The sequence below is a fragment of the Zootoca vivipara genome, chromosome Z (assembly GCF_963506605.1).
Source record: "Zootoca vivipara chromosome Z, rZooViv1.1, whole genome shotgun sequence".
Taxonomy (NCBI): domain Eukaryota; kingdom Metazoa; phylum Chordata; class Lepidosauria; order Squamata; family Lacertidae; genus Zootoca; species Zootoca vivipara.
This window is the reverse complement of record NC_083294.1, coordinates 17,920,759-17,933,848: the sequence shown is the minus strand read 5'-3', so window position 1 is coordinate 17,933,848 and position 13,090 is coordinate 17,920,759. Positions and strand designations below refer to the sequence as shown.

General features: G+C 44.8%; 1 protein-coding gene across 2 annotated transcripts; it reads right to left on the bottom strand.

Annotated features, from left to right (window-relative positions):
• Positions 1-996: 996 nt before the first annotated feature.
• Positions 997-13,034, bottom strand: UBAC1 (UBA domain containing 1). 2 transcript variants are annotated; one of them, XM_035113191.2, is made up of 10 exons: positions 12,856-13,034; positions 12,125-12,245; positions 11,538-11,611; positions 10,523-10,630; positions 6,656-6,758; positions 6,272-6,380; positions 4,243-4,480; positions 3,551-3,637; positions 2,207-2,345; positions 997-1,853 (listed from the first exon to the last, which is right to left on the bottom strand). In XM_035113191.2, exons 1-10 carry the CDS (start codon positions 12,940-12,942, stop codon positions 1,738-1,740), a joined length of 1,182 nt encoding a protein of 393 aa, XP_034969082.1. In that variant the 5' UTR covers positions 12,943-13,034; the 3' UTR covers positions 997-1,737. The 2 variants fall into 2 exon arrangements, with proteins under 2 accessions (XP_034969082.1, XP_034969081.1); XM_035113190.2 differs by having other exon boundaries at positions 12,805-13,033.
• Positions 13,035-13,090: the final 56 nt, after the last annotated feature.

Below are 13,090 nucleotides of genomic sequence, written 5' to 3'. Positions count from 1 at the left end.
CAATTGACAAAAGAAAAGCTTCCACCTCTAAACAAGGGTAGTACTGTGTATAAGACACCCCAATGTATAAGATGGCCTCTATTTTTTTGAACCCCAAATTAAGAAATCACTATTTTAAACATCCATGCCAAAACCCAACCCGAGCCTGGACTTCCCGCACCAGAACTAGAACCTGAGCCGCCCGCGCCAGAGCCCGGACCCCTGTACATTCACCATCCATGTATAAGGACGACCCCCAATTTCTGACAAACATTTTTTAGGAAGAAACATTGTCTTATACTCTGAAAAATACAGTAATCTTGTTTTGCTGAGCTTAATTTTTCCAACATTGTCCAAGTCTGCTTGGAAAGGCTCCTGTGAAATCCAAGCTCAGAGATTTCACAGAACACATGCAGCAACTGCCTTATACTGAATCATGTTGGTCACATCCATCTCAGTATTGCCTACACTGACTGGCAGCAGCTCTCCAGAGTTTCAAGCAGGGAGTCTTTTCTAGCTGTATCTGGGCATTGAACCAGGATTCCTCTGCATGCATAGGTGCATTCACACTGGTTTTGTTTTGCTTCCTCCATATCCAATCCGTAGGTTTATTTGGCCTAGGGTGTTCAGTTGCATCTTAGGGAGAGTGCAAAGCTAAGTATTTCTCTGCTAGTTGAAAATGAGGCAACATTAACACAAAGACACACTTCTCCCTTCTCCCACAGGGCCAAAGGTACGTGATATCAGCCACTTAATGCCAGGATTTATCCTTCTTCACTACCCTTCCTGAACACTTGCGTTTACATGCTCCTGAAGATATATGTAATGGCCTTGATTCAGTTACCCTTAGCCACTTTTTTCATTCTGTTCCTAACCACCAAATCAGCTTCTATTGGTTACACCAAATCTGCCCTTAGGGCAGGCACAAACCAACCCTGTCCGCAGAGGTGTAACAGCACTTGGGTCTCACCCCCCACCCGGTCATGCTGCCCTCAAGAAACAACTAGCACAGACAGCCACATGCAAGATGTGTTTTATTCTCTGCGAAGGAACCCTGACCAAAACCAGACCCAGCCTCAGAAGGGCTTCAGACAGAAAGAAAAAGCTGGGGGTGACCAATTCTTATGTTCTTAATGCCAGGTGATAAGCTCCTTCAGATGGGACGAGGAAGGTTACTTTCAGGGTCTCTCTATTCCACAACGACAAAAAACAGAATGCCAGAATGGCCAGCTCATTCGTTATCTCAGTGTAGAGGTAACTGTATGAGGAGAAACAAACGTTCTGGGGCTGACACTGTGGGGCCAGTCAGGAAGAGGCCTCTGCACTCAATCCGAACATCAAAAACACGAATTATCTTTTCATTTCTTCAATAAACACATTCTGATATAACTGTGAACACCTTTTCATGTATTTAGATGTATAATTTCCTGTTTCTATAGAAACACTTGAAAGAACACAAACACCTAAGTCTTCAAACCCTCTTCCACTAACATGGGGTGTGTGCGTGTGTGTGTGGAATAATAATAATAATAATAATCACACAGTATGTAAGCCAGAACTGCAAACAAAAAAGTGGGTGACACAAACACCCCAAAATGCAAAGAGTGAACACCCAACACACTACTTCTGCTCTCTCCTGGTAAACAATTTGCCCTTTTTGTTCTTCTGGAGACTCAGGGCCAAAAAGAGTCCAAAATGACCATACAAGCAAGGAGGTTTACTCCCTCCCCCTTCTTCTTCTTCTTCCTCCTCCTCATCCTATGTGCGATTCAGCGTCTGGAAGATTCGGGAAATTTGTAACATGACTGGCCCAGTTTCTGGATCATTCATCCACTGAGTGCTGTTTAAAGGGTTTTCAAGCATGTCTTCAAAGGCTGCCAGAGAAAGGTAGAGATGTTCAATTTATAAGATACATTATAAACTTCATTTTATGCATTTCCCCATCTCAGTTACCAACCTGGACTGAGTCCAGTTAAGCAGCCCAAAACAAGCATCAACTGGAGAGACTGAAAATTCCTTTACAAAAAGTAACTGGCCCAGTAGGCCGAACTACTTCTGCAGTTTAATTGCTGCAGATTCCATTTTATTGCCGTCTTTAGATCCTTATCTGAAACGCAATACCATTTTTTGTAAGCCTCCTGAGATACTGCAGGATTTGGGGTTGCTTAACACAAAGATTCATACTAATCCAGCCCACACAGATTTCCCATGGCACAAGAGCACTCACCAAGTAGCGTTTTAGGATTTGTGAGTCCCAACTGTACCACTGGGTTTTCTAGGATGGCTTGGAAGAGGGGGCTGGCAGGATCTATCCCCTTGTCTAAGTCTTCTGGGGTAGGCTTCCGGTCTCCCAACAGCCACTCACACTACAGAGGAAGTCAGAAGGAAATACGTTAAGGCAGCAAATCCTTTTACTTCCCTTTCCCTGTAAACATGATTCACGCATGGCTCTGCTTTTTAATGCTTAGTTTGGAAATCTTAGTACAGTTTCTGTACAAAAACAAGGGTTACAATTCAGACACAGACAACATTTCTTAAGAGATTAACTGAAAGCAGCAGGAGAAGTTCACCCAGGAAGGAGACAATTTCTCCTGCTACACAGACCTGCATTTCAAGCATTTTCTAGAGAATCTGGTGCCAGATGAAGCAGAAGACCCACCCAGCCCAGCTTTCTGTCCTCACAGTGGCCAACCAGATGTCCTAAGGAAAAGCCCCCAGTGCAACAGCCTCACTCCTCGCTTGTAATACCTAGCAACTGCCGTTATTCAGAGGCTGAATGCCTCCACCAGTAGAGGCAGAACACTCTCCACCATTAACTTGTCTAATCCTCTTTTAAAATCAACCAAGTTCCAGGACAGCCACCCCTCCCACTCTGGATCTCACCTGCACTTTTATAGAGCATCCATCTTCTAACAACAGCCCTCCCCCTCCCAAGTGACCATTCATATATGATCAAGTTACATTTGTTTTCTGATGAAGGAAACAAGAGCACAGCAGACAAACACAAGCTCCAAGGAAGCCAATGGAGACTTCACACAGAAGCAGGCTACCTGCTCTAGCCCCTCTCCTCCACTCCCACTCCAGCCCAGCCCAGTATAAAGCTTGGCATTTGCCACCCACTGCAAAGTACAACTTCCAGGTGCTATCCCGCTTAACACTAGCTCCTCACATATGGCTTCCAACTCTCAAGCCCAAAGGAGTCCTAACAGGATGAGCTGAAATAAGCTGCAGCTTTATAAAAATCTCCACTAAGCAGGAATTACTGTATCTGATGGCAAGGATCAAGCCTTCAGGCATTGTGCCAATTCAATTGCACTGGGGTGGCCCAGGGTTTTTAAAGAGGGAGATTTACATGCATCTCCACCACATTCTCAAATGCAAGGATCCATTCTTGGTGCATGTAGGAAAAAGCTATGCCATCCGCTAAACGTTTCCCTCCAGAAGGGACCTTGAAAGAATTCACCCACATCATGAGGCTCATCACCCAAAGGCATCCACAAGGTGCATGTGATAGTTTGGGAGGCAAAAGAGAATAGGCAGAGCCCCCAGGCATGATGGGAGAGGTACTCACTGCTGCATTCTGCTGGTTGTTGTTCACTCGGAGGGCATCCACCACCTCTCTCTCATCAAAGCCCATCTCCATCAAGGCAATGACAGCCTGAAAGCAGAACCACATTGCTTATGTCAGGGACAAGGGCAAAGCCTCTCCAAACATACAAGGGCCAGGAGGTGATGGCCAGGTGATGGCAGAACAGGAGGAGAGAGGCCAAGTTTCTAGGAGCAAGGAGATTGTAAAACACAAGCCTGTCTGTAAAAGGGTATGCATTGATTTTGCTGAGCCCCACCTGTCACCACTTTCTGTGAAAGCAAAGAGATGCAAAAAATATATCACGGGCCAGATTGGGCCCTTTTGGTGTCAGTGCTGGAAAATTTGAAGTGGGTGTTTTGACAGCAGCAGCAGCAGTAGAGATGCCTGCAACAGCCCAGGGGACAAGGTGGGAAGCTGAACTATTTCTAAATGGTTACCATCCTACCCGAAGCATTTTTATCATATTTGCTTTTGGGGGAAAACAGATGGCAACAGTTTTTAGATTAAAAAAGCAGTTACCACAAAAATCCAATTCCCCCATTGTATAGAATCAAACGTCCCTTTTGGGAATTTGACACAATGTGGACTGAGAATTTATGGACCATTTCCAGTGGCATCAGCAGACTCTCAGGCCCAAATGCAAAAGAACACATGTGCACATACAGAAAGCATACCCGCGGATCAGGCCGGAACTCTCTTTTCCTGCGGATCTTCTTGAATATTTCTGTCAGCTCATCTTTTGGCTCTTCTCTCCCCACTTCTTGGTTGGGCCCCTCGAGCATCTGGGCAGGGGGGGCTGCCACTCCTTCCACTGAGGCATTTTCCAGAGAGAACTGACCTGGCAGGGGGGCATCAACGGTGGGGTCATCCGAGTGTTCAATCAGCCACTCCATGGCCTGAGTCACAGACATGCTGGGTGAAAAAGTTGACATGTAAGGAAGCAGCACCAACATTGAGGCAGAAACAAACTGGGGTGGGGGGTGGGGTTTGCCCTTTGCCGCTTCTCAGTGTACTTTGGCTCCTGCCACTTTTGCCAGCGGCCCTGCAAACCACAGTGACTACCAGCCACACTTTTGTACTTCAGTGGAACGGACTCCCTTGCAAAGTGGCGAGCTCTCCTTCACTGGAGGTTTTTAATCAGAGGTTGGGTGGCCACCTGTCAGGGATGCTTTTAGCTGAGCTTCCTGCGCTACAGGGGGTTGGGCTGAATGACCCACAGGGTCCCTTCCAACTCTACAGTTCTATTATTCTATGAGACAAGAAAGCCTGGGAGAGAAAGAGCATTATGCGTGTGCACCAGAAGCAAGCTGGAGGAAATGAAGGATAGCTGAAAGTCTGTGGAACTGCCTGGAACCTGGGTGTTTGCTGGGGACCTTTAGCAAGCCGTAGAGGGGCAGGAACTATGGCAAGTGCTCACAGAACTCAACGCCAACGCCAACTGGATAATTCAACCTGGAAACTCCAGCATTCACTATTCACCACCAGTTCCCTCAAGACCAGGAGAAAGCTACAACTTCTGTATATTCTGTGTATTCACAAAACTGAAGAGACTTGCTCCTGTCACTTGAAAACAGGCAGCCAACCATCTCTTCACGCTCACTTGCAGTTCTGTCTTCCAGCAGCAACCCTCCGCCATTCCCCTGGCTCATGAAAATGCCAATGAAACTGTTCTCTGGAGCAGCAACCTATAATATGCTTGGGGAATATGTTGGAAAGGGAACAGGGAGAGAAATCACATAGTGGCTCTCCCTGGAATTTTTTTTTTAAAATAAGCATACCTATACATAGCATTCCCAACTAGCAATGCAATCATGGGAGAAGGAGCCTCTCTAATTCAGATTCATTTATTGGTATCAAGTCATCAGACCACCACAAAGCAAACGCTTAATAAAGTGAACAGGTCATCCTCAGAAGCGAAGCACAAGTTCAATATAAAGGGTTATAGCTCCTGTTGTCATGTTGATTAATTTCAATGAGTCTGCTGTGGATATGGACAAGCTGGAAGGTGTGCAGAGGAGGGCAACCAAAATAATCAAAGGTCTGGAAACCAAGTCTTGAGGGAATTGAGTATGTTTAGCCTGGAGAAGAGGACAATGAGAGGAGATATGATAGCTATCTTCAAATATCTCAAAGGCTGTCCCATGGAAGATGGGGCAAGCTTGCTTTCTCCTGCTTTGGAGAGTAGGTTCCGAACAAATGGATTCAAGTTACAGGTAGGTAGCAGTGTTGGTCTGTCCTAGTCAAAACAAAATAAAAAATATCCTTCCAGTAGCACATTAGAGACCAACTAAGTTTGTTCTTGGTATGAGCTTTCGTGTGCATGCACACTTCTTCAGATACCTGAAGTGTATCTTAGTTGGTCTCTAAGGTGCTACTGGAAGGATTTTTTAAATAATGGATTCAAGTTACAAGAAAGGGTATTCCAACTAAACACCGGGATGAACTTTTCTGATAGTAAGAACTGTTCAACAGTGGAATTGACTCCTTTGGAAGGTGGTGGACTCTCCTTCCTTGGAGGTTTTTAAGCAGAGGTTGGATGGTCATCTACCATCAGTGCTTTAGTTGAGATTCCTGCATTGCAGGGGGTTGGACTAGATGGCCCTCAGGGTTGCTTCCAGCTCTACGATTCTATGAGTCTACAGTCTTCTGGGGGGGGGGGAGAACCCCATCCCAAGGGGAGGCTCAATTGCCAGGGACACCTACTGGTTCAAGCGAAGGGCTTTGACCGCTCTGCTTTCTGGGAAGCCCATTTCTGTCAGTTGGCGCAAGGCAATCTCATCCACTCGGTCGTCCTCATCTTCATCCAACATGGCTAGGGACAAGAATGACAAGGTCAGTTCACACCTCAGGTCTACCAGTGCTGGGGAAAAGCAGATCTATGTGTCCTTGGGGCATCTTTCTCTATGAACGAAAGCAGGGGGGCACCTGCTCCCCACCACGCTTAAACATCCCCAGACCTTCCCAATCTCCAAAATAGTGCTTGCAGTCCATGGCAGGAGCCATGTCAGCCCCGCTGTATGACCAGTGAACCAAACACACCTCAGGATATAAATCCTAGGAAGAAGGTCAGAAAACTCCCCCTCGTACCATTTGCTTTCTTAAAGAGCTCAACTGCATCTGGGTTCAAAGCTAGCAGCTTCTGGGCAACTTCTATGAGAGAGACCAAGATCTTCCGAAGCTCCGTCTGGAACTGAAAGAGGGAAGGCAGTCAAGGCATTTTGTAGGTCACTTGTCAGGCATGCACCTTCTGCCCTTGTTCCTGTGCCAGGAGCGAGGGAGGGCTAAGAGCACTGAGGAGAACGAAGGGGGTGGGGAAGGTTTGGGGGATTTCTTAAACACCATTTTTCACCATAAGGTTTATAGGTGGGTTGCAATAAAATAACAATACAATGTTCAAATCAGAGGAACACTGTAGGGCTCAAGTGTCAAAGGCCCGGGGAAAGAGATGCATCTTAAGAACAGAATCATATTACGCTAATACTAGAAAAGCACCATCCATTAAATCCTGCAAAAAGTCAATCAGATCACAACATCTTATTAACCTGATTGCTTTCCAACACACACAAGTTATTAGCTCCATCAAGAAAAGAAGATTGACAAATCACTGGCCTGGTTTGCTAGTGACATTCAACCATAGTTAAAAATAAATGATGGCTTAACATAGGGGTAGAGAATACCTTTTGGTCTGAGATTCAAAAGCAGCCAACCTTCCACGCATGACACTGACAGACATAGCTAGAATCCAGTGCTGTCTGGACTGAGTACCTTTTCTGCTGCCCTGACTCCGGCAAGATGGGAACCAGACTCAGCTTTGTTTATGCCCTGATGTGTCAATAGCAGGAGCAGTATAGGGGCCCAGTGAGGATTCATTAGTACAGAAGCATGCAACTAATTTGCAGTGAACCATCACTTATTTTTAATTATGGCTAAACATAACCATAATTTGTAAACTGGGCCCCTGAAGGGCAGGAGGGAACCGCTGTCCCTAGGTGTTCATAGTCAACAGAGTAAAGGTAAAGGACCCCTGGACAGTTAAGTACAGTCTAAATCGACTATGGTGTGTGGTGCTCATCTCTTTTTTAAAATAAATTTTTAAATTAGTTTTTCCATAACAAACATCATATAAAATAAACATAGATACAATATCACAATGTGGGATTTTTCCCATCCTGTGACTTCCCTCTACCCTCTCCATGGTTTCATTATTTGTGGTTATTTCAAGCATGTCCAAGTCATATTTTCCATCTTTATATATCTAATTCTTATCTATCATCATAATACTGCAAATGTTTTTCGAATTCTGATATATCAACTTGTACACAATGCATATATGCAATAAAAATTTCCCATTCATTGTTAAATTTGGTATTATCCTGATTTCTGAGTCTTCCTGTTAATTTTGCCATCTCTGTATATTCCATCAACTTAATTTGCAAATCTTTTTTCGTGAGAATTTTTTTCTCTTTCCAGCATTTGGCTATCAATATTCGGGCAGCCTTTATTGCATACATAAATAGAATTTTATACTTTTTGGGTATTTCCCTTGCTGTTATTCTTAATAAAAAGGCTTCTGGCTTTTTAACAAAAGTTATTTTAAGCATTTTTTCAATTCATTATATACCATTTCCCAAAAATTCTTCATAACTTTGCATTGCTACCACACATGATAAAATGTACCATCTACCTCTTTACATTTCCAACATTTCTTTTCTTCTGATTTGTACATTTGCGATAATTTTACTGGCATTAAATACAACCTATACATCATTTTCATATAATTTTCTTTTAACAATGTACAAGCCGTAAATTTCAAATAATTTCCCCACAATTTTTCCCAATCTGACATTTGGATATTATGTCTCATGTCTTTGGCCCACTTTATCATTACACATTTGACGTCTTTATCCTTAGTTTCCCATTCCAACAAGCAATATATTATTGACAATTCTCTATTATCACATTCATTTTTATCACTGATATTCTTCCTATCAATGACATATTTATTCTTCTCCAAATATCTAAATTCCTCTTTATCTCCTTCCATGTTTTTTCATAGTTATCTTTATTTATATTTATATTTATAGTTGTTAGCCAAATTCCTAAATAATTCACTCTTTTATGAATATTTATACCTGTCTTCCCTTCTATCTTCATTTTATCTTGTCCTGAGAGACATTTTTAACTATAAGTTTCGTTTTTGCTTTATTTAATTTAAAACCTCATACCAGGCCTCCCCCCCTCCAATACAGTAGTACCTCTGGTTACAAACTTAATTCGTTCCGGAGGTCCGCTCTTAACCTGAGGTACCACTTTAGCTAAAGCGGCCTCCCGCTGCCACGCAATTTCTGTTCTCATCCTGAGGTATACCTTTCATTCTATTAGCTAAAATATTTGCAAACAATTTAGTCAGAATTTAATAATGAAATTGGTCTATAATTTTTCATTTCTTGAAGATCTGTCCCTTGCTTTGGAATTAAGGTAATAAGGGCCTCTTTCAGTGTCTTTGATTTTCCCCCGTCCCTTAAAATTCCATTCATTACTTTTTGTAATGGTTAAATTAAATAATTTCGTAGCTTTTTATAATATTTTGCCGTTAGCCCATCTGGGCCCGGTGATTTACCTATCTTTGCTTGTTTAATAACATCCAAAATCTCTGTTGTGGTAATTGGTGCATTTAATATATTTAATTTTACATTTGGAATTATTGGCAATTTCTTTTGCCTAATATATTTCTCAAGTTCCACTTTCTTTTCCAGTCCAGTTTGGTATAGATCTGTAAAATATTTAACAAAAGCTTTCCTAATCTCTTTCAGGTTACTGTTTTCCCTTCTATTTTAATTTTATTAATTAAATTGTTGGCTTTCCTTTTATTTATTTGCCATGCTAGAAGCTTTCCTGGTTCATTTGCATATTCAAAAAAATTCTGCCTCATTGTTTTGATCTTCCACTCTATTTCTTGGTTAATCGCCATTGAATACTGAATTTGTAATATTTTAATTGCTTGTTTTCTAATTTATTTCCCTGGTTTTTCAGTAGCATTTTTCTTCTGTTCTCTAATTTTCTTTAGATATGCATTTTGACTTTAAAAAACCCTCTAACGACTGCTTTAGTGGCTTCCCAAACTATTGTTGTTTTTGTACCTTCATCAGAATTTAACTCAAAATAATCTTTTACAACTTTTTCAGCCTTTACAATTATTTCTGGGTTATCTAGGCGATCTTCATTTAATCTCCATCTAAATGATGTATTTTATGCCCCTTTATCTCTATGATTATAGAGGGAGCCGGTGTTCATCCACAGACAGCTTTCCGGGTCATGTGACAAGACTAAACCTCTCCCGGCATACGAAACACTGTGACGAGTGCCAGAGTGCACGGAAATGGCGTATACCTTCCCACCACAGTGGTACCTACTGATCTAATTGTGCTGGTATGCCTTCAAACTGCTAAGTTGGCAGGAGCTGGGACAGAGCAACAGGATCTCACCCCATCATGCTGCCAACCTTACGATCAGCAAGCCCAAGTGGCTCAGTGGTATAGACCAGGGACGGCCAACAGGTTGATCGTGATCGACTGGGCGCTCCTGGGGAGGCTGCAGTCGATCACTGGCTCCTTTTCCATTGCTTTGGAATGCTGCTCCGTGGAACGAAGAGCAGAGTTTCTGCCTTGAGATGTTTCTTTTTTTAAAAATGCTTTAAAAGTTAGACCCTAACCCCTTTAAAATGTGGCATTTTCCCTCCCTAAAAAAAGCTCAACAACTTTGACCTGAACCCCTAAAAAACGGCAGATTTTAAACTTAAAAGTAGATCACAGTGTCTCGGGAGTTGGCCACCCCTGGTATAGACCACAGCACCACCTGCATCCCTAGCCAGCAGAATAGTGACTACTAGAGATCGCTGAGCAGAGCTGATGGGCCCCAGACTGTAGCAGCCCAGAAGAGAAGCAGAGTACTCACATCCCTCATACTGTGGTGAGCCACACTGCGGTCCACACTGTGGGACGGGAGGCTGGTGGTTGCCTTCAGAATTGCCTCCTTGTCAGGTGCCTTCTGTTCCTGTTTCCGCTAAAAGAAAAGTGAAATATGCTGTCTGCATAGTGCAACAATCTCCTTCAAAGAAGCAGGCATCAATGAAACAAGAACCAGCTCCTCCAGAAAGAAAATGCCCATTCCTCTTATAATGAGGGTTTCATTTCTTGAGGAGCCTTTCTAGTTCCTTTAGGGAACCACCCTCCCACTCTCTGCCAATGGTGTCCACCAGGTTGGGGGGGGGGGGACGCAACAGCCTCCCTTTTCCAACCACTCTACATTCTGCGCATTTTCTTGGCCAGCTAGTCATGCCTCTTGCCTTGCAGTTCTTTCCATCTCCTCTACAAAAATGTTGGAGAAAAAATATCCCCTGGCCCTTTAAAAAAAATGCCTTATGAGATGTGTGCAGTGATAACTGCTCTCTTGGGGACATGCAGACACCCTGCTTATCAATTGAGGATAGGAAGGCTGCCAGCAAGCAGCTAAAAATAGAACCTAGGAGATCTTGAATGATCAGCACACACCGCCCAAAATAGGCTACAGGGACACAGAGCTCAAAGGCAGCTGGGGTGGGCGGGGGGGGGGGAGAGCAGCTGCTTCCCACCTGCTGCCCAGATCTGCCTTTGCCTCCCAACATGCACACACTCAGACAGACACACAGCCCTAATACCTAAACCTCACCCTGGGAGATCTGCTCCACACTGGCTTTGGATAGCTCCCATGCTGGCTGTTTTTTCACAGAGAGACTCACAGGGTAAACACAGGCAGACTGTGCCTTAAAGGATGTAAAGAAAGAAGCAGAAATACTCCTCCTCCGAGTTATACTAAAGCTAACAAGATGCACTCTCTCCTGAAATCCAAGCCAGATGAGCCACAGGTATCTTTCTACAACTTGTCAAGCCAAAGACCAGAAGCAGCTACCCCACAAGGCCCCTGGACTCACTTTTTCCTCTGCAGAAATGTCCACCATTTTTGGAGGGGCAGGTGGAGCTCTTTTCTTGACCAGCACTAAAACATCTGGAGAGAGAGAGAAGAATTGTCTGGAGTCAGAGGACAAGCCTTCCTTGCACATTTCCTGCAAAGGGGGTATGGGAAGATAAAGTCTTCTGTGTTATGTCCTCACCAGTAGAAGATGAGTCCACAGGGAGAAATAAAATACAGGCAGCCCCTATTTACATGGGTGTTTTGAGGCATAGCACACGTCAGTGAAATCATGTATAATTGAAACCCATTGAAAAAGCCTGAAAACACCCTGTTCCCCCTTTTAGTGATGTTTCAGTGATTTCTTCATGATGTTTCCAGGTCACTTCTGGCTTCGGCATGATATGACTTTAATACTATTTCTAAGGACAGCACATGGCAGTACATAATATAGTCACATTCCCCTCAGCGTCCTGAGTGCTTAAGAAGCTGAAAGTTGTCCTCCAGACAGCAATTCAGGTGGGCACAACCAGTTAAATACTTCTGCCCATTGCTTAAGACTAATTGCAGTCTGGGTATCTGGATACTTCCTGGGGTGTTATCACTTACCTTGGTCTTGAATATTTTCCTCCAGGACCGTTTTTGTGTCGGTCAGCACCTTTTCTGAAGCTGCATGTATCAATTTATGGTGTGTTATACATTTTGGATCCTCCAGGCTGCCGGGTGCACACTGAGGCGGGAAAGTAAAAAGAAGCAGAAGCTGAATCAAACTACTAAACTGGCGGTGGGGGTGGGGTGTATGCCCACGCAAGCCTTTTCCACCCAGGCCAAACGCTTCCAAGGTACATCGCAGCAGCAAAAAAACAAAATGAAACAAAACCCAGACCCTATGTTCTGCAAACTGCAAAATCACAAACTGTCAGAAAAACCCTGGGAGAGAAGGAAGTGAACGCAAGGTATGGAAGGCTGGAACTCCGCAGCTGAGCACCAGCTTCGCCTGCAGAAGGCCTTGCGGAGGCGGGGACACAGCAGCACCCCTAACTCCCAGCCCCAGAGGGCCAAGGGTCGGATCCGGCAGCTTCTCGAGGAAACAACTACGACTGCAAGCGGGGAGGAAGGCTTTTCTACCAGCCGCCACTTCAACGCTGGCCCTGCAAGGCCTCACCCAACCCCACGCTCCCCGCTGATGAACCCAGCAGGCTCCGGGCAGCTCCGAGCACATGAGGGCCCCTGGCCAGGCCCATCATTCAGCGCCCCCTCCTCTCCCATGTCTGCTCCCCTCCGCTCACGCGCTTGAGGCAGCGCTCTTTGAGTCGCTCCACGGCCGCGTCCTCGGGCACCTCCTCCAGCCACTCGGTGCCATCCAGGGCGCAGACGCGGACCCGCAGCACCTTCGCCGCGAAGATCTTGTCCTCCTGCACGAACATCGCCGCATCGCCGCCGGGAAGCCGCCCAGGGAGAACGCAAGGATGCGAGCGAACGGCCGGCCAGGAAAGGAGACCGGAAGTGGGCGGGGAGAAGGGAGAGGAGGGGGCAGGAAGCCCGTCGCCTGTGGGATACCGGGAGCTGCAGTCG

What these genes read in the sequence shown, in the direction of transcription:
- UBAC1 (XM_035113190.2), bottom strand. Translation starts at nt 12,942, where the DNA reads ATGTTCGTGCAGGAGGACAAGATCTTCGCGGCGAAGGTGCTGCGGGTC. An exon ending in CTCACCACAGTATGAGGGAT is followed by an intron (nt 6,759 to 10,522) that starts GTGAGTACTCTG and finishes TCCCTCTTTCAG; the next exon opens with TTCCAGACGGAGCTTCGGAA. An exon ending in AGTTCCGGCCTGATCCGCGG is followed by an intron (nt 3,638 to 4,242) that starts GTATGCTTTCTG and finishes TTCTGCTTTCAG; the next exon opens with GCTGTCATTGCCTTGATGGA.